The sequence below is a fragment of the Arachis hypogaea genome, chromosome 10, assembly GCF_003086295.3.
Source record: "Arachis hypogaea cultivar Tifrunner chromosome 10, arahy.Tifrunner.gnm2.J5K5, whole genome shotgun sequence".
Taxonomy (NCBI): domain Eukaryota; kingdom Viridiplantae; phylum Streptophyta; class Magnoliopsida; order Fabales; family Fabaceae; genus Arachis; species Arachis hypogaea.
Window position 1 is genome coordinate 25,700,086 of NC_092045.1, and position 22,161 is coordinate 25,722,246.

Consider the following 22,161-nt stretch of genomic DNA (forward strand, 5'->3'; position numbering starts at 1 on the left):
AAAATTGCTAACAATTCCTTCTCAGTGGTAGTATAATTAGACTGGGCTCCATCCAAAGTTTTAGAGGCATAAGCAATGACATAAGGATTTTTACCTTCGCGTTGAGCTAGCGCCGCTTCCACTGCATAGTTAGATGCGTCACTCATGATCTCGAATGGCCTACTCTAGTCAGGCCCTCTCACAATAGGAGCTTAGGTCATATCAAATGCCTCCATGCAATCTTCACTCATATCAAATTTTACATCCTTTTGCAACAACCGGGAGAGAGGTAGTGCAACCTTACTAAAGTCCTTGATGAAACGCCGGTAGAAACCTGCGTGACCAAGAAAAGCACGGACTTCCCTCATAGAAGAGGGGTAAGAAAAACTAGAAATAACATCAACCTTTGCCGGATCAACAAAAATACCCTCATTAGAGACGATGTGACCTAAAACAATGCCTTGTCTCACCATAAAGTGACATTTCTCAAAATTGAGCACAAGGTTTGATTTAGTACACCGCTCTAATACTTTTGAAAGATTGTCTAAGCAAAGTTCAAAGGAGTCTCCATAAACACTAAAATCATCCATGAACACCTCCATGCAATGCTCAAGAAGATCTGCAAATATACTCATCATACTGATGAATCCACATTTCATGGTATTTATTTGCTTTAATTAGGAGGATTTCATTGACTTTTCTTGCATTTATTCATTGAAATAGCATAGTTTCATAATTTCTCCCTAAATTGTACTTGAAAGTGAAAACATTCTTTTTAAGCTTTATAATTGCTAAATTTTATTCACTTTAATTCAATTTGATGCCTTGATGTGTTTGTTGAGTAATTTCAGGCTTACAACGCAAGTATGGATTGAAGAAGTGGAAGGAAAGCATGCAAAATGGGAGAATTCAAGAAATGAAGGATTTGGAAAGCTACCAATCCTGATCTTTCGGTACTAAAGTAATCATAAGTTGAGCTACAGAAGTCCAAATGAGGCGGTTCCAGTGGTATTGAAAAGCTAACGTCTGGGGCTTCGAAATGATATATAATTTGCTATAGTGAACTGGTGCGCGAAATTGTGAACAATACTTTTCACAACTCTCATAATCCCCGGTCATGAACCCCAAAAACTTGGTAGCTCAGTACCATGGCATTACACAACTTCGCACAACTAACCAGCAAGTGCACTGGGTCGTCCAAGTAATAAACCTTACGCGAGTAAGGGTCGATCCCACGGAGATTGTTAGTATGAAGCAAGCTATGGTCATCTTGTAAATCTTAGTCAGGCAAACTCAAATGTATAATGGTGATGAACGAAAATAACACAAAGGTAAGGATAGAGATACTTATGTAATTCATTGGTAGGAACTTCAGATAAGCGCATGAAGATGCCTTCCCTTCCGTCTCTCTGCTTTCCTACAGTCTTCATCCAATCCTTCTTACTCCTTTCCATGGCAAGCTTGTGTAGGGTTTCACCGTTGTCAATGGCTACCTCCCATCCTCTCAGTGAAAACGATTGCATATGCTCTGTCACAGCACGCGGAATTCAGCTGTCGGTTCTCGGTCAGGCCGGAATAGAATCCATCGATTCTTTTGCGTCTGTCACTAATGCCCCGCCTGCTAGGAGTTTGAAGCACGTCACAGTCATTCAGTCATTGAATCCTACTCAGAATACCACAGACAAGGTTAGACCTTCCGGATTCTCTTGAATGCCGCCATCAGTTCTAGCCTATACCACGAAGACTCTGATCTCACGGAATGGTTGGCTCGTTTGTCAGACGAGCACTCGGTTGTCAGGCGATCAACCATGCATCGTGCAATCAGGAATCCAAGAGATATTCACCCAATCGAAGGTAGAATGGAGGTGGTTGTCAGCCACACGTTCATAGGTGAGAATGATGATGAGTGTCACGGATCATCACATTCATCAAGTTGAAGAACAAGTGATATCTTAGAACAAGAACAAGCGGAATTGAATGGAAGAACAATAGTAATTGCATTAATACTCGAGGTACAGCAGAGCTCCACACCTTAATCTATGGTGTGTAGAAACTCCACCGTTGAAAATACATAAGTATAAGGTCTAGGCATGGCCGAATGGCCAGCCTCCCAATGATCTAAGAACTAGACGTCCAAAGATGATCTAGAGATCTAAAGTGATCAAAAGATTCCAAAGATCAAAAGATTAAAATACAATAGTGAAAGGTCCTACTTATAGAAAACTAGTAGCCTAGGGTGTACAGAGATGAGTAAATGACATAAAAATCCACTTCCGGGCCCACTTGGTGTGTGCTTGGGCTGAGCAATGAAGCTTTTTCGTGTAGAGACTCTTCTTGGAGTTAAACGCCAGCTTTAGTGCCAGTTTGGGCGTTTAACTCCCATTTTGGTGCCAGTTCCGGCGTTTAACGCTGGGATTCCTGAGGGTGACTTTGAACGCCGGTTTGGGCCATCAAATCTTGGGCAAAGTATGGACTATCATATATTGCTGGAAAGCCCAGGATGTCTACTTTCCAACGCCGTTGAGAGCGCGCCATTTGGGTTTCTGTAGCTCCAGAAAATCCACTTCGAGTGCAGGGAGGTCAGAATCCAATAGCATCTGCAGTCCTTTTTAGTCTCTGAATCAGATTTTTGCTCAGGTCTCTCAATTTCAGCCAGAAAATACCTGAAATCACAGAAAAACACACAAACTCATAGTAAAGTCCAGAAAAGTGAATTTTAACTAAAAACTAATAAAAATATACTAAAAACTAACTATATCATACCAAAAACATACTAAAAACAATGCCAAAAAGCATACAAATTATCCGCTCATCACAACACCAAACTTAAATTGTTGCTTGTCCTCAAGCAACTGAAAATCAAATAAGATAAAAAGAAGAGAATATGCAATGAATTCCAAAAACATCTATGAAGATCAGTATTAATTAGATAAGCGGGGCTTTTAGCTTTTTGCCTCTGAACAGTTTTGGCATCTCACTCTATCCTTTGAAATTCAGAATGATTGGCTTCTTTAGGAACTTAGAATCCAGATAGTGTTATTGATTCTCCTAGTAAAGTATGATGATTCTTGAACATAGCTACTTATTGAGTCTTGGCTGTGGCCCAAAGCACTTTGTCTTCCAGTATTACCACCGGATACATACATGCCACAGACACATAATTGGGTGAACCTTTTCAGATTGTGACTCAGCTTTGCTAGAGTCCCCAACTAGAGGTGTCCAGGGTTCTTAAGCACACTCTTATTGCCTTGGATCACAACTTTATTTCTTTCTTTTTCTTTCTTTTCTCTTTCTCTTTTTTTCGTTTTCTTCTTTTTTTTTTCATTGCTTTTTCTTGCTTCAAGAATCATTTTAATGATTTTTCAGATCCTCAGTAACATGTCTCCTTTTTCATCATTCTTTCAAGATCCAACATTCATGAACCACAAATTCAAGATACATATGCACTGTTTAAGCATACATTCAGAAAACAAAAATATTGCCACCACATCAAAATAATTAATACTGTTATAAAATTCAAAATTCATGCAATTCTTTTCTTTTCAATTAAAGCACGTTTTTATTCAAGAAAGGTGATGGATTCATAGGACATTCATAGCTTTTAGGCATAGACACTAAGACACTAATGATCACAAGACACAGACATAGATAAACATAAGCACTAAAATTCGAAAAACAGAAGAATAAAGAACAAGAAAATCAAGGAACGGGTCCACCTTAGTGATGGCGGCTCTTCCTTCCTCTTGAAGATCCTATGGAGTGCTTGAGCTCCTCAATGTCTCTTCCTTGTCTTTGTTGCTCCTCTCTCATGATTCTTTGGTCTTCTCTAATTTCATGGAGGATGATGGAGTGTTCTTGGTGCTCCACCCTTAGTTGTCCCATGTTGGAACTTAATTCTCCTAGGGAGGTGTTCAGTTGCTCCCAATAATTTTGTGGAGGAAAGTGCATCCCTTGAGGAATCTCAGGGATCTCATGATGAGTGGGGTCTCTTGTGTACTCCATCCTCTTCTTAGTGATGGGCTTGTCCTCATCAATGGGGATGTCTCCCTCTATGTCAACTCCCACTGAATAACAGAGGTGACAAATGAGATGAGGAAAGGCTAACCTTGCCAAGGTAGAGGACTTGTCTGCCACCTTATAGAGTTCTTGGGCTATAACCTCATGAACTTCTATTTCTTCTCCAATCATGATGCTATGGATCATGATAGCCCGGTCTATGGTAACTTCGGACCGGTTGCTAGTGGGAATGATTGAGCGTTGGATAAACTCTAACCATCCTCTAGCCACGGGCTTGAGGTCATGCCTTCTCAATTGAACCGGCTTCCCTCTTGAATCTCTCTTCCATTGGGCGCCCTCTTCACGTATGACTGTGAGGACTTGGTCCAACCTTTGATCAAAGTTGACCCTTCTAGTGTAAGGATGTTCATCTCCTTGCATCATAGGCAAGTTGAACGCCAACCTCACACTTTCCGGACTAAAATCCAAGTATTTCCCCCGAACCATAGTAAGATAATTCTTTGGATTCGGGTTCACACTTTGATTATGGTTCTTGGTGATCCATGCATTGGCATAGAACTCTTGAACCATCAAGATTCCGACTTGTTGAATGGGGTTGGTAAGAACTTCCCAACCTCTTCTTCGGATCTCATGTCGGATCTCCGGATATTCACTCTTTTTGAGTGAAAAAGGGACCTCGGGGATCACCTTCTTCAAGGCCACAACTTCATAGAAGTGGTCTTGATGCACCCTTGAGATGAATCTTTCCATCTCCCATGACTCGGAGGTGGAAGCTTTTGCCTTCCCTTTCCTCTTTCTAGAGGTTTCTCCGGCCTTGGATGCCATAAATGGTTATGGAAAAACAAAAAGCAATGCTTTTACCACACCAAACTTAAAAGGTTTGCTCGTCCTCGAGCAAAAGAAGAAATAAGAGAGTAGAAGAAGAAGAAATGAGGGAAAAGAGAATGGCTTTTGTTTTCGGCCAAGAGGGGGATAAGTGGTGTGTATGTTGTGTGAAAATGAAGGAGTGAAGGAGGGTTTATATAGGAGAGGGGGATGGTAGGGTTCGGCCATTTGAGGGTGGGTTTGGGTGTTAAAGTGGTTTGAATTTGAATGGTGAGGTAGGTGGGGTTTTATGAAGGATGGATGTGAGTGGTGAAGAGAAAGATGGGATTTGATAGGTGAAGGGTTTTTGGGGAAGAGGTGTTGAGGTGATTGGTGAATGGGTGAAGAAGAGAGAGAGTGGTAGGGTAGGTGGGGATCCTGTGGGGTCCACAGATCCTGAGGTGTCAAGGAAAAGTCATCCCTGCACCATATGGCATTCAAAATCACGTTTTGAGCCATTTCTGGCGTTAAACGCCGGGCTGGTGCCATTTCTGGCGTTTAACGCCAGCTTCTTGCCCATTTTTGGCGTTTAACGCCAGTCTGGTGCCCCTTTCTGGCGTTAAACGCCCAGAATGGTGCCAGACTGGGCGTTAAACGCCCAACAGCTAACCTCACTGGTGTTTAAACGCCAGTGGGTGCGTCCTCCAGGGTGTGCTGTTTTTCTTCCTGTTTTTCATTCTGTTTTTGCTTTTTTCATTGATTTTGTGACTTCTCATGATCATCAACCTACAAAAAACATAAAATAACAAAAGAAAATAGTTAATTATAAAACATTGGGTTGCCTCCCAACAAGCGCTTCTTTAATGTCATTAGCTTGACAGAGTACTCTCATGGAGCCTCAGAATTGCTTAGAGCTATGTTGGAACCTCCCAACACCAAACTTAGAGTTTGAATGTGGGGGTTCAACACCAAACTTAGAGTTTGGTTGTGGCCTCCCAACACCAAACTTAGAGTTTGACTGTGGGGGCTCTGTTTGACTCTGTTTTGAGAGAAGCTCTTCATGCTTCCTCTCCATGATGACAGAGGGATATCCTTGAGCCTTAAACACAAGGGATTCTTCATTCACTTGCATGATCAACTCTCCTCTATCAACATCAATCACAGCCTTTGCAGTGGCTGGGAAGGGTCTGCCAAGGATGATGGATTCATCCATGCACTTCCCAGTCTCTAGGACTATGAAATCAGTAGGGATGTAATGGTCTTCAACTTTAACCAGAATATCCTCTACAAGTCCATGGGCTTGTTTTCTTGAGTTGTCTGCCATCTCTAGTGAGATTCTTGCTGCTTGTACCTCAGAGATCCCTAACTTCTCCATTACAGAGAGAGGCATGAGGTTTACACTTGACCCTAAGTCACACAAGGCCTTCTTGAAGGTCATGGTGCCTATGGTACAAGGTATTGAAAACTTCCCAGGATCCTGTCTCTTTTGAGGCAGTTTCTGCCTAGACAAGTTATCCAGTTCCTTGGTGAGCAAAGGAGGTTCATCCTCCCAAGTCTCATTTCCAAATAACTTGTCATTCAACTTCATGATTGCTCCAAGATATTTAGCAACTTGCTCCTCAGTGACATACTCATCCTCTTCAGAGGAAGAATACTCATCAGAGCTCATGAATGGCAGAAGTAAGTCCAATGGAATCTCTATGGTCTCATTTTGAACCTCAGATTCCCATGGTTCCTCATTGGGGAACTCATTGGAGGTCAGTGGACGTCCATTGAGGTCTTCCTCAGTGGCGCTCACTGCCTCTCCTTCCTCCCAAAATTCGGCCATGTTGATGGCCTTGCACTCTCCTTTTGGATTTTCTTCTGTATTGCTTGGGAGAGTACTAAGAGGGAGTTCAGTAATTTTCTTGCTTAGCTGACCCACTTGTCCCTCCAAATTTCTGATGGAGGACCTTGTTTCAGTCATGAAACTTTGAGTGGTTTTGATTAGATCAGAGACCATGGTTGCTAAGTCAGAGGTATTCTGCTTAGAACTCTCTATCTGTTGCTGAGAAGATGATGGAAAAGGCTTGCTATTGCTAAACCTGTTTCTTCCACCATTATTGTTATTGAAACCTTGTTGAGGTCTTTGTTGATCCTTCCATGAAAGATTTGGATGATTCCTCCATGAAGGATTGTAGGTGTTTCCATAGGGTTCTCCCATGTAATTCACCTCTTCTATTGAAGGGTTCTCAGGATCATAAGCTTCTTCCTCAGATGAAGCCTCCTTAGTACTGCTTGGTGCATTTTGCATTCCAGACAGACTTTGAGAAATCATATTGACTTGTTGAGTCAATATTTTGTTCTGAGCCAATATGGCATTCAGAGTGTCAATCTCAAGAACCCCTTTCTTCTGACTAGTCCCATTGTTCACAGGATTTCTTTCAGAAGTATACATGAATTGGTTATTTGCAACCATTTCAATCAGTTCTTGAGCTTCAGTAGGCGTCTTCTTCAGATGAAGAGATCCTCCTGCAGAGCTATCCAAAGACATCTTGGATAGTTCAGAGAGACCATCATAGAAAATACCTATGATGCTTCATTCAGAAAGCATATCAGAAGGACACTTTCTGATTAATTGTTTGTATCTTTCCCAAGCTTCATAGAGGGATTCTCCTTCCTTCTGTCTGAAGGTTTGGACTTCCACTCTAAGCTTACTCAATTTTTGAGGTGGAAAGAACTTTGCCAAGAAGGCATTGACTAGCTTTTCCCAAGAGTCCAGGCTTTCTTTAGGTTGAGAATCCAACCATGTTCTAGCTCTGTCTCTTACAGCAAAAAGGGAATAGCATAAGTCTGTAGACCTCAGGGTCAACCCCATTAGTCTTGACAGTGTCACAGATTTGCAAGAACTCAGCTAAGAACTGATGAGGATCTTCCAGTGGAAGTCCATGGAACTTGCAATTCTGTTGCATTAGAGAAACTAATTGAGGCTTAAGCTCAAAGTTGTTTGCTCCAATGGCAGGGATAGAGATGCTTCTCCCATAGAAATCGGGAGTAGGTGCAGTAAAGTCACCCAGCACCTTCCTTGCATTGTTGGCATTGTTGTTTTCGGCTGCCATGTGTTCTTCTCCTTTGGAGAATTCAGTCAGGTCCTCTAAAGAGAGTTGTGCTTTGGCTTCTCTGAGCTTTCTCTTCAAGGTTCTTTCCGGTTCAGGATCAGCCTCAACAAGAATGCCTTTGTCTTTGCTCCTGCTCATAAGAAAGAGAAGAGAACAAGAAAATGTGGAATCCTCTATGTCACAGTATAGAGATTTCTTGAAGTGTCAGAGGAAAAGAAGAGTAGAAGACAGAAGTAGAAAATTCGAACTTATCAAAGGAGATGGAGTTCGAATTTTGCATTAAGGAATAGTGTTAGTCCATAAATAGAAGGATGTGAGAAGAAGGTAATTGATTTTCGAAAATTAAGTAAAAATTTTGAAAACATTTTTGAAAAACATTACTTAATTTTCGAAAATGAAAGTGGGAAAGAAGTGAAGTGATTTTTGAAAAAGATTTTGAAATTAGAAATAAAAAAGATTTGATTGAAAATTATTTTGAAAAAGATGTGATTGAGAAAATATGATTGGTTTAAAAAGATGTGATTGAGAAGATATGATTTGAAAAACATTTTAAAAAGATTTGATTTTGAAAATTAAAAACTTGGCTAACAAGAAAAGATATGATTCAAACATTAAACCTTTCTCAACAGAAAAGGCAACATACTTGAAATGTTGAATCAAATCATTAATTGGTAGCAAGTATCTTTTAAAGATAGAAAGAAATCAATTTTGAAAACATATGATTGAAAAGATATGATTTGAAAAAGATTTGATTTTGAAAAACTTTGAAAACTGAAAAGAAATTGCATTGAAAAACAGAATCTTCCCCCTTGTGCCATCCTGGCGTTAAACGCCCAGAATGGTGCACATTCTGGCGTTTAACGCCCAAAACTATACCTTTTTGGGCGTTAAACGCCCAACCAGGTACCCTGGCTGGCGTTTAAACGCCAGTCTGTCCTTCTTCACTGGGCGTTTTGAACGCCCAGCTTTTTCTGTGCAATTCCTCTGCTGTATGTTCTGAATCTTCAATTCTCTGTATAATTGACTTGAGAAGACACAAATTAAAATATTTTTGGATTTTTAATAATAAGGAAAAATCAAAATGCAACAAGAATTAAATAACAATGCATGCAAGACACCGAACTTAGCAGTTTGTATACTACTGACACTAATGAAAATGCATATGAGACACACAAAACACTCAAGTCAAGAGAATTCAAAGATCAGAGTAAGAAATCATCAAGAATTACTTGAAGATCACTAAGACACATGAATGAATGCATGCAATTGACACCAAACTTAAGATGAGACACTAGACTAAACAAGAAATTTTTGGATTTTATGATTTTTTTGATTTTTTTTTTGTGTTTTTCGAAAATTAAGTGGAAAAAGGTATCAAAATTCTTAATGAGAATTCCAGGAATCAGTGCAATGCTAGTCTAAGACTCCGGTCCAGGAATTAGACATGGCTTCACAGCCAGCCAAGCTCTCAAGAAAGCTTCGGTCCAAAACACTAGACATGGCCAATGGCCAGCCAAGCCTTAGCAGATTACTGCTCCAAAAGCAAGATTGATAAAGATCAACAAGCTCTTGTGATGATAAGTTGAAACCTCGGTCCAATGAGATTAGACATGGCTTCTCAGCTAGCCAGACTTCAACAAATCATCTTGAAACTCTAGAATTCATCTTCAAGAATTTCGAAAAAAAAAATAAATACCTAATCTAAGCAACAAGATGAACCTTCAGTTGTCCAAACTTAACAATCCCCGGCAACGGCGCCAAAAACTTGGTGCTTGTTGCCGGATCTTGGCACTGATGTTACCAAAAGCTTGCTCAAAACTTGAACAATCCCCGGCAACGGCGCCAAAAACTTGGTGCGCGAAATTGTGAACAATACTTTTCACAACTCTCATAATCCCCGGTCATGAACCCCAAAAACTTGGTAGCTCAGTACCATGGCATTACACAACTTCGCACAACTAACCAGCAAGTGCACTGGGTCGTCCAAGTAATAAACCTTACGCGAGTAAGGGTCGATCCCACGGAGATTGTTAGTATGAAGCAAGCTATGGTCATCTTGTAAATCTTAGTCAGGCAAACTCAAATGTATAATGGTGATGAACGAAAATAACACAAAGGTAAGGATAGAGATACTTATGTAATTCATTGGTAGGAACTTCAGATAAGCGCATGAAGATGCCTTCCCTTCCGTCTCTCTGCTTTCCTACAGTCTTCATCCAATCCTTCTTACTCCTTTCCATGGCAAGCTTGTGTAGGGTTTCACCATTGTCAATGGCTACCTCCCATCCTCTCAGTGAAAATGATTGCATATGCTCTGTCACAGCACGTGGAATTCAGCTGTCGGTTCTCGGTCAGGCCGGAATAGAATCCATCGATTCTTTTGCGTCTGTCACTAACGCCCCGCCTGCTAGGAGTTTGAAGCACGTCACAGTCATTCAGTCATTGAATCCTACTCAGAATACCACAGACAAGGTTAGACCTTCCGGATTCTCTTGAATGCCGCCATCAGTTCTAGCCTATACCACGAAGACTCTGATCTCACGGAATGGTTGGCTCGTTTGTCAGACGAGCACTCGGTTGTCAGGCGATCAACCATGCATCGTGCAATCAGGAATCCAAGAGATATTCACCCAATCGAAGGTAGAACGGAGGTGGTTGTCAGTCACACGTTCATAGGTGAGAATGATGATGAGTGTCACGGATCATCACATTCATCAAGTTGAAGAACAAGTGATATCTTAGAACAAGAACAAGCGGAATTGAATGGAAGAACAATAGTAATTGCATTAATACTCGAGGTACAGCAGAGCTCCACACCTTAATCTATGGTGTGTAGAAACTCCACCGTTGAAAATACATAAGTATAAGGTCTAGGCATGGCCGAATGGCCAGCCTCCCAATGATCTAAGAACTAGACGTCCAAAGATGATCTAGAGATCTAAAGTGATCAAAAGATTCCAAAGATCAAAAGATTAAAATACAATAGTGAAAGGTCCTACTTATAGAAAACTAGTAGCCTAGGGTGTACAGAGATGAGTAAATGACATAAAAATCCACTTCCGGGCCCACTTGGTGTGTGCTTGGGCTGAGCAATGAAGCTTTTTCGTGTAGAGACTCTTCTTGGAGTTAAACGCCAGCTTTAGTGCCAGTTTGGGCGTTTAACTCCCATTTTGGTGCCAGTTCCGGCGTTTAACGCTGGGATTCCTGAGGGTGACTTTGAACGCCGGTTTGGGCCATCAAATCTTGGGCAAAGTATGAACTATCATATATTGCTGGAAAGCCCAGGATGTCTACTTTCCAACGCCGTTGAGAGCGCGCCAATTGGGCTTCTGTAGCTCCAGAAAATCCACTTCGAGTGCAGGGAGGTCAGAATCCAACAGCATCTGCAGTCCTTTTTAGTCTCTGAATCAGATTTTTGCTCAGGTCCCTCAATTTCAGCCAGAAAATACCTGAAATCACAGAAAAACACACAAACTCATAGTAAAGTCCAGAAAAGTGAATTTTAACTAAAAACTAATAAAAATATACTAAAAACTAACTATATCATACCAAAAACATACTAAAAACAATGCCAAAAATCATACAAATTATCCGCTGATCATGAACTTAAGTTAAAGTGTGCGGACACACAAAATTTGTGCGTACGCACAAGTCAGAAAATAGCAAGTGTGCGGACGCACACATCTGTGCGTCCGTACAGGTCCTGGCAGGTGAGCTCATTAATTGCAAATCGCTGGAGGCGATTTCTGGGCCCCCAAAACCCAATCTAACTCATTTTTGAAGCTATTTCAAGCCAAATTGAAGATGAATGAAGGGGGAGCACTTAGGTTTAGGTTTTATCATGTTGTAGGTCATTTTCTAGAGAGAGAAGCTCCCCCTTCTCTCTAGAATTAGGGTTCTTATCTTTATTCTCTCTTTAATTTCTCTCTTTAGTTCTTGTTTAATTGTAGTTTCATTTACATTTTCTTGTTCTATTGCCTGTACTCCCTTTGTTTCCTTTGTTAATTTCTCTTTTATGCTCATTTTAGTTGTATGAACACACTTGTCACTTTTAATTTCCTTTAATGCAATTTTGATGTTTATATTTTTTTATTTCCTTATTGAGTTGCTATCTTTATTTTTCTTGCTTGGTAGTTGTAGCATTTATTATTTCTTGTTATTTACCATGTTTTCTTTTCATACCCACCAAGTGTTTGATAAAATGCTTGGTTGGGTTTTTACATAGTTTTTCTCACTCTTGGTTGAGAAATTGAGTGGTTTGGGTGAACTTGAGTGGTGGATGTCCATTCCACATTGTGTGAGGGTTGTTAATTAACTTGGTTTCCACTAACGCTAGCCTTTCACTAAGTTAATTAGTGAGTTGGTTAGGACTTGTGGATTGAGGTTAATTATGCCCTTTTGACTTATCCTTGATGTAGGATTGACTAATTGGGATTAATTCACACACAATTACCATATTTGTGGTCCACTATTAGGATAGCAAGCTCTACTTACCAAATCCTCACCAAGAGCTCTTTTAGTATTTAAATTCTATTTTCATTGTCTTTACTTGCCTTTATTTAATTTCTTTCATGTTATGTTACCTTCTTGCCTTTTAAATTTATTGTCACTTGCAATCGCAACCCCCAATCCCTCATAGCCAATAATTGAGCACTTAATTGTAATTCCTAGGGAGAACGACCCGGGACTTCAAACTCCCGGTTATTGTGTTTTGATTGTGACTATCTTTTGAATTAACATTTGATTAAGAGAATTCATTGTTGGTTTGGACTATGCTACTAACGAATTGATGCTTATATTTTGATTGATTCTAAACTGACGATATTCTCTTATCACATACACCTTTGGAACATAGCCGGTGCATTGTACAAGCCAGAGAAGGCATTCTCTTGTAGGCATAAGTTCCAAAGGGGCATGTGAAGGTAGTTTTCTCTTGATCTTCCAGAGCAATGTGGATTTGAAAGTAACCGGAATAGCCATCTAAGAAACAGTAATGAGATTTACTGGACAAATGATCAAGCATTTGATCGATGAATGGGAGTGGATAGTGGTCCTTCCTAGTGGCCAATTCAACTGCCTATACTCGATACAAACCCTCCATGAGTTTTGCACCCTTGTGGCTACAAACTCCCCACTCTCATTCTTGATTGTGGTAACACCGGACTTCTTTGGAACCACTTGCACGGGGCTCACCTATTCACTATCCGAAATCGGATAGATAATGTCGACTTCAAGCAAGCGGGTGACCTCCTTCTTCACAACCTCTAGAATAGTGGGATTCAAACGCCTTTGAGGTTGTCGAATAGGCTTGGCTCCTTCTTCAAGAAAAATGCGGTGTTCACAAACTTGAGGGCTTATGCCCACTATGTTTACCAAGCTCCACCCAATAGCCTTTTTGTTCCTCCTCAAGATATGAAGCAATTTCTCCTCTTGTTGGGTGGTAAGCTCCTTTGCAATAATCATCGGGAGCTTTTGATTTTCTTCAAGATAGGCATATTTTAGGTGGGGTGGAAGTGGTTTCAAATCTACACTTTGTTCATGACTCGGCACTTGATCATCCGGCAACATTGGAGGTGGCAAGGTGTCCTCTTTACATTCATGGGAGTTCCCCACACTTGGACCTTGAATCATGCTCTTCTCATCAAAACCATTATGGTGGACTTCAGCCACAACATTATCAATCAAATCACACCGGAAAATAGAATGGTCCTCCGGTGGATGCCTCATGGCTTCATCAAGACTAAAGCTCACAGCTTTTCCATCAATCTCAAAAGAATAGGTACCCGAAAAAGCATCCAATTTAAACCGGGAGGTCTTCAAAAACGGCCTCCCAAGCAACATAGATGATGTCCTTCCAGTGTCACTAGGGGGCATCTCAAGAATATGGAAATCAATCGGGAAGACCAACCCCTTTATACTCTCTAGAACATCTTCCGCAATACCAACCACAGATATTATGCTCTTATCCACCAAAACAAAACGGGCCGCCGACCGTTTCAACGTTGGAAGCTTCAATATATCATAAACAGATAGAGGCATAATACTAACACAAGCACCTAGATCACACATGCAATCAACAAGTTATACACCATATATAGTGCAAGTGACTAGACAAGGACCGGGATCACCACATTTCTCTGGTATAGCACCCATAAAAGCGGAAATTGAGCGTCCCAATGGAATAGTTTCTAAATCATGAATCCTTTCCTTGTTTATGCACAAATCCTTTAGAAGCTTAGCATATTTAGGGACTTGGCGAATAGCATAAAAAAGGAGAATAGTTACCTCAACCTTTTTGAATATCTCCACCATCTTGGGATCTAGTTCTACTTGCTTCTTAGTCTTTCTTGCCAATGGAGGAAATGGAATTGGAGTAGCTTCTTCCAAGACATTTCCATCCTTAGAAACTCCATCCCTTAGTTGAGCAACTTCTTCTTCAACTACCTCTTGTACCTCATCCTCCTCTTCGATTCTTCTACCTCAACCACATCCTCATCTTGAGTGACTTCCTTTGGGCTTGGCTCCTCGAGATTTCTTTCTTGCAATTTAATGCTGGACCTTAATGTGATGGAATTGATGCCACCCTTGGGGTTGGGTAAAGGTTGAGAGGGTAGTGCACTAGAACTTGAAGGTTGAGTAGTGGAGGTAGAGGGTTGTTCCATACGGCATAGAAGTGCTTAGATGGTAGAGGTAAGTCTGGTGAGACTAGAGGAAAGTGTGGTTTGAAGCTCTTTTTGTCTTTGAAGAATAGAACGGAGTGTTTCATCTTAGTTGGAGGAAAAATAAGGATAAGTGATTTGGGAGACTTGTGGTTGGTTGAGTTGAGGTGCTTGCGTTTGGTGAGGTGGTTCCTAAGTTTGGTAGGTTTTTCCTTGGTTTTGTTATTGGTATGGAGGGTTTTCTTGGTACCGGTTTTGTTGGTGGTTATTATTCCACCTTTGGTTCCCACCATTGTCTCTACCTCCTTGGTTGTAGTTGTCCCTCTATCCTTGGTTGGGATTGTCTTGCCAACCTTGATTGTAGTTACCCCCTTGATTATAGTTGCTTCCTTGTGGATGATACCCTTGATTTGGACAGTTGTAATAGGCATTAGTAGCCATTAAGGTATTGTCCTCTTGGAGACTTGGGCATTCATCAGTGTAATGGGAGTAACAAGAGCAAATTCCGCATATTCTTTGAGGGACCAACTATTGACATTATTGTTGTTGATGAGGTAGAGGTTGTTGTTGACTGAGTTGGAGTTGCTTGAGAATATTGGTCATTTCTCCCAAGGTCTTGGTAAGGGTGGTGGTCTCACCACTAGAAGAAACTTCATTTATGGCTCTTGGATAATTGTTTTTTTGTCTAGCATGTTGGGTGGACTCGGCCAAATCGGTGAATAAGTTGTCATGCTTCCTCTTCCGTTCTATACTTTATCAAGGAACCATTACTTAAAGCATCCAAAAGGATCTTATCTTGAGGTTTCATTCCTTGGCAAAAGTAGCTAATCAACACTAGAGTGTCAATCATGTGGTAAGGGCATGAGTCAAGAAGCTTCCAAAAACATTCCCAATACTCATAGAGAGTCTCCAATTCACCTTGGACTATGCATGAAATTTCTTTCCTCAACCTATCCGTCACTTCTGGGGGAAGAATTTGTCTAAGAACTCCCTCCTAAGCAAATCCCAATCGCCAACAATCTCATCAGCCAAAGTGTAGAACCACTCCTTAGCTCTTCCCTCAAGAGAGAATGAAAAGGCAAATAACCAAATGGCAACCTCATCGGAACCCTCCCGCCTAGTTATTGAACATACACCTTGAAAGTCTCTAAGGTGTCTAATAGGATCTTGAGCGGGAAGACCATGGAACTTGGGTAGAAGATTAATCAAGGCGGTTTTGAGCTCAAAATTAGCATTCAAATCTGGATGACGCACTTGAAGCGGTTGAAGAACAAAATCCGGAGCACCGGCTTCCTTAAGAGTGACTCTCCTTGGAGCGGCTATGGTGTCGGTACCTAATTCAGTGGAGGACATATTAGTAGTATCAATGGAAGAGTAGATGGTTCCTTCCTCAAATGACGCTTCGGATTCAACCTTGGATAAGGTTGGTGAATTGGTAGCAACCCTTTCACCATCTCCAAATGCTAACCGACGTCGAGCTTGCCTAATATAGAGTAAAGTCCTTTCAATCTCAGGATCAAATGTGGCAAAGCTTGGATCCGGTAATGAACACATCATTCAATGAAAGAAGAATAGAGCTCATGACAACAAAATGCACTAAAAAAATTAATCCTAAGTAACAATTGAACTAGCAAACAATCAAGGAAAATGCAAGTATTCACATATCAACATATTTACACTAACCAATAACATGGCACACATATGTAACTCCCCGGCAGCGGTGCCAAAATTTGATGCGTTATATTTTGTCGGTATAGAATTTACCAATGAAATTCCGTTGTGAGTATAGTCTAAACCAACAAGTTACCCGCACATCAAATTTAGAAAATGTGTCACCACAATTCAAAATCAATAACTGGGAGTAGAATCCCAGGTCGTTCTCCCTAGGATTTACCCTAAGATGCACATCATTGGTTAGGAGTTCTCTTGGTATTTTAAGTTGAATACAAGAAAAGTAAATGAATATAAATTAAAACAATGAGCAATTAACAATTGGAATAAGAGAACCAAGAAATTGAACTAATAAAGGTGAATGACAATCAATCAATGTAAAATCCTTGGCTAGGGGTGAGAATTAGGAGTCCTATCATTACAAAATTGAAAGACATTGTGAAATTGAGAAGCAAATTCAGATCAAGGTTATCTACTACAAACAACTAACAACAATCAAGCAATTAACAATAATGAATCATGAAATTCCTCAATGCATTAATAGAAATCAATGTAACAAGATCCAAATCCAAGATCTAAAATAAATAGAGTAACAAGAACACTAAATGAGAGTAGGAGAATTAGATCTACGAATTAAAGCAATGTAAAATTGAATTCAAAATAGATCTAACCAAAGGATCCAAATGAATTTGAAATTGAGAAAGCCAAAACCGAGAGAGAAGTGAGAGTTTCTCTCTCTAGAAACATAAACTCCAAAAAACTAGCTAAAAATTGTGTATAGTGTGAATCCCCCCTCTCTCCTTGGTTCCTTGGGTCTTTTGCATGCAGAATTCCACTCAGATTGGGCCTGGAGCTCCCAAGAAATAACCAGCCATGATTTCCTTAATGATGTCACGTGCTACGCATCACGCGTACGCATCTGCCACACGTGCGTGTCGATGAGCTTTTCAAGCCACGCGTACGCGTCGATGGGGTTTTTGCTCAGCCACGCGAATACGCCAACTTTTGCGCACCAATCCCAGCATCACACACCCACGCGTGCGCGTCAGCCACGCGTACGCGTCAATGCCAAATCTCCAAAGCTCCACTCTTCATGCTCCTTCCACTTGTGCATGCTTCCCTCCTCTCTTCTATGTCATTCTTGCCCTATAAACTCTGAAATCACTTAACAAACACATCACGGCATCAAATGGTAATAGAAGAGGATTAAAATATAGCATATTTAAGGTCAAAGAAGCATGTTTTCAACCATGAAACAAAATTAAGAAGGAGACACAAAACCATGCATTTTATATGAATAAGTGTGAGAGAATATTGATAACACCCCCTAAATTCCATACAAGATAAACCTTAAAATTGGGTTTTATCACTTCACCCTCAATCAGAATGGATCTGCACTAACCCTGGGGTTCAGATTTGACGGAGTATTGGCGGCTGCTCAAACCAACGTCAATCACATATAGCCTGCCATTGAAGAAATCACTCACAAGCAAAGAAAATAGTACTACCAGAGTTAATTCAGAAAGACAAAGCAACTCCAATCCTTAACCATGCTATTTTCATAGTTTACATGACTTCTGAGTTCTAATTACCCTATTTCTTTATTCCTTTTTATACAATTAAAAATAACATACCAACATCTCCTAGTCTTCCATCAACTTGACTAAGACCTGCATGATAACCATAACTTGCTTCAAACTACAATCCTCATGGGATCGACCCTGACTCGCTCAGGTATTACTTGGATGATCCAGTGCTCTTGCTGGTATAGCTGTACGAAGGTGTGGGGATTCGTGCACCAGTGTTGTGATGAGCGAATATTTTATACACATTTTGACATCATTTTCTTATAGTTTTTAGCATGTTTTGTTCAGTTTTTATTAAGTTTTCATAGGTTTTAGTGTTAAATTCACATTTTTTGGATTCTATTATAATTTTGTGTATTTTTATGCAATTTCAGGTATTTTTTGGCTAAAATTGAGGAGCTGGGGCAAAAGTCTGACTCAGAGATACAGAAAGCACTGCAGATGTTGTTTAGATCTGTCCTGCTTGCACTCAAAAAAGCTTTTTTGGAGCTACAGAGTCCAAATAGAGCATTCTCAATGGCTATGGAAAGCTGACTCCTAAAGCTTTTCAGCAATGTATAATAGTCCATACTTTGCTTCAGATTAGAAGGCCCAAAACTGACATCCAACGCCAGCCTCCTGCCCCCTTTCATGCATCCAGCACCCAATGAGAAGAGACCATCATCCAAACACCCAAAGAGGACCCCCTAGCCAGCGTTCAACGCCCTAGAGGCCTCATAACACATTGATATCATCGAAGCTTAGCCCAAACACTCACCAAGTGGGCCCTAAAAGTGGATTTTAGCACTAATAGACTATTTTACCGTTACTAGTCATTAGTTTAGTATTTAAAGCAGAAGATCACTCTTTGTTAAGGATCTTCAGCTAATTTACACCATATTTTCCTTTATCACATTGTATTTTCTATCAGTATGAGTTTCTAAACCTCCTAGGTTGAGGAGAGGAGCCCTGTTGAGTTTTATGAATTAATAAAAGAATTATTGTTTCTCTTCAATCCGTGTTTGATTCAATTCTAAGATGTATACTTGTTCTTCAACATGATGAATGCGATGATCCGTGACAATCAGCTCCATTCTTCATACCAAGACTGCATGCCTGACAATCATCCACGTCTTCTTGGGTTTATGTGAATACGTGACTGGAAAGCATCGAACTGTCAGCTTGATTATACATCTCTTAGACGACTAGTCCACAACTTCATTGGGGACTTCTCGAGACATCATTTCAGCCGAGGTATGGGGAGATTAGGGTCTCTGTGGTAGAGGCTAGAACAAAGGCGCAACATCCTCTGATCTGGAAGATTCGACCTTGTCTGTGGTGTTTTGAGTAGAATCACCAAAGAGAATGAACTGCAGAAGCTACACACCCATTCAGATTGGATAACCACGGCCTATGGTGTTTGATCTGAAGCAAAGAAGATTAATGACCGTAAACATACGGCGTTGATCAGATACAGCCTGCCATAAAAGAAATCACTCACAATTGAAGAAGACAGTAAGACCAGAGTTAATCCAGGAGGACAAAGCAAGTCCAAGCCCTAACCATCTAAGTTTTAAGATTATCATTGTAAATATATCAACCCAGTTCAGATCTCATAAATCCAACAACTCTTCTATCCACTTGACTAAGACCTACAAGATAATCATAGCTTGCTTCAAACCACAATCCTCGTGGGATCGACCCTAACTCACTTAGGTATTACTTGGACGACTGATGAGAGAACTTTTGCGTGGTCTAGAAATTTCCGGATAAATCCTCGTTGCAAGTATAGTTTCTAAACCTTCAAAAGTTCTTTCATACAAATTTTTTGGGTGTCACAAGTAACAAACCCCTTTAAAAATTGTTAACCGAGTATTCAAACCTCGGGTCGTCTTCTCAAGGAACTGCAAGGAGGTATGTTCTTATTATTGGCTATGGAGATTGTGAATTCGGGGTTTCAAGAATGAGGAATAAGTAATATAAATGGCAAGTAAAATAAATGGCAATTAAAATAAATAAATACTGTAAAGTAACTTTTGGCAAGGTGAGAGAAATTAGAAGTCCAACATAGTTATCCCTCTCAACAATAATGAAAGTTGTATCTTAATTCCATTTAGTTAACCTTTGAAGCAAATGTAAGTCAAGGGACTAATTAGTTTGACCTTCGAATCCTATTTATTTCCTAAGAAAAAGTTGGGATTATTGAAGTTCAGTTCAATTAGCAAGATAACGATTATCACTTACGCTGAGTTTGATAACTGTTGAGTTATTGATTTCTTAACCAAGACCAAAAGGGGGAAAAAGTAAATTGCTGGAATAAAATATCTTCAGAATGGTAGCAATGGTAACGTAAATAAAAGCAAGCAATCATAAAATGAAAATACCTCAATTATCATTAATTCAAACAATAATATGTGACATGGAATAATTCATAAATTAAATTATAAAAGTAAATAATTAAGTCAAATGCTGGAATAAATAGATAAAGTGAAAGGGAAGCTTAAAAACAAAAGAACATAAAAACCTGGATCGAGAGTCACTCTTACAAGCTAAGAGAAGTCCTAAATCCTAATCCTAAGAGAGAGAGGAGATAACCTCTCTCAAAACTAAATCTAAATCATGGGAAGTAACAAAAATGCGAGCCCCCTCTGAATGGATGCATTCACACACTTTATAACCTCTAGTCTGTGTTGTCTGTACTTGGATCTGGGCCAAAAAGGGCTTCAGAAATCGCTGGGGGTGTATTCTGTAAATTATGATTCATGGCCTCTGTCACGCGTCCGCGTGGGTCACGCGGTCGCGTCATTCGGAACTTTTCCTTGCCACGCGATCATGTCAGTCACGTGTCTGCGTCGTATGCGTTCTGCTTAAGGCGCGCGGTCGCATTAGTCATGCGGCCGCGTCGTTGCTTCTTCGCTTCTGGCACGCGATCGCGTCGTCCATGCGATCGTGTGGGTACCAGTTTCTTCAAAGCTCTGTTTCACACTTTCCTTCCATTTTTGTATGTTTCCTTTTCCATCCTTTAAGTCATTCTGCCTTAGAAAATCTGAAACTACTCAACACACTAATCACGGCATCAAATGGAAATAAAGGTAATTAAAATAATTAATTTTAAAGCTTAGAAAACATGTTTTTCACATACATCACATAATAAGAAAGGGAAAGTAAAACCATGCAATTAATATGAATAAGTGGGTGAAGGATTGAATAAATCACTCAAACTAAGCACAAAATAACTCGTGAAATATGGGTTTATCAACCTCCCCACACTTAAACAATAGCATGTCCTCATGCTAAATCCAAGATGAAGATTAAGGTTAGGTTAAAGTGGTGGAATGTTATGCAATGCAACCTATTCTAAATGCATCTACCTAAATGAGTCATGCAATTCCAATTTATCCACTCATATATAAAGCTTACATGTAGCCAAATTAATTCACATTCTCAAGGAGTCATATATATATATATATAGCCAACCCTCAAATAATAAAGCATTTTAGCAATTGAGATAGGGAAGAAAAATATTGTACAAACTTGCAAAACAATTAGTAATTTAAGCATAAATATATGTTGATGAGTTATTGAACCCTCACTGGATTTTGTGTTTGCTCTCTAGTCACTCAGTGTTTATTGGGTTTATTCACTCTACTTTTCTTTTTATTCTTACTTTCTATAACTTTGTTCTTCATCTAACCAATCAACAATTATAGAATATAGTCATACCAAAAATCATGAGGTCTTTAATTAAGGTTGTAATTGAGCTAAGGTAAAGGTAAGGATATATGTATAAGGTTAAGTGAGCTAATAAGTGAATCCTTAATTAGACTAAGATCTCACCTAACATACATATTTAGTAAAACAAAACTTGTTTACCTATTTTCCCATATTCTTCCACTTGTTGTTACATGCTCATGCTTCAATTTTTATTTTTATCCCATGTGCATTGCTTTTATTTTGCATTGGGGAATTCTTTTGTATCCCCTTTACTAAATACTGAAAAATAACATTTTTTTAATGCACATGGTGACTTAACTTCGATTTCTCATGAGCATGCTTTCCAAAGTTTTCTGAGTTATTTTATTTCTTTTCAACTTTTTCTACCTTTTGTTTCTATCATCCATATTCCCAATAGGTTTCCCACATTTTAATCTATTCATAATTTTCTATCTTTAGCTAACCAAGGATTCAACTTGGGATTTTATTTTGTTTTTCTGCTTAAGGCTAGTAGTGTTGCTAAATAGAATAAAAGGGATTTTAAAGGCTCAAGGGGGCTAACAAAGGTGATGTAAAAGGTAGGCTATTTTTGGGGCCAGTGGGTTAAAATCAAATAATGGCCTCAATCATTCTTTTTGGTATGTACCTATATTC

General features: G+C 39.8%; 1 protein-coding gene and 1 non-coding gene across 2 annotated transcripts; one reads left to right on the forward strand and one right to left on the reverse strand.

The window, feature by feature from the left end:
- Positions 1-7,387: 7,387 nt before the first annotated feature.
- Positions 7,388-7,495, forward strand: LOC112719229 (small nucleolar RNA R71). The gene has a single exon (XR_003161539.1). It is a non-coding gene; the product is annotated as a small nucleolar RNA R71 (small nucleolar RNA).
- Positions 7,496-13,091: 5,596 nt separating this feature from the next.
- On the reverse strand, positions 13,092-14,210 carry LOC140175612 (uncharacterized). The gene is made up of 2 exons (XM_072204138.1): positions 14,018-14,210; positions 13,092-13,954 (listed from the first exon to the last, which is right to left on the reverse strand). Exons 1-2 carry the CDS (start codon positions 14,208-14,210, stop codon positions 13,092-13,094), a joined length of 1,056 nt encoding a protein of 351 aa, XP_072060239.1.
- Between the last annotated feature and the right edge of the window lie 7,951 nt (positions 14,211-22,161).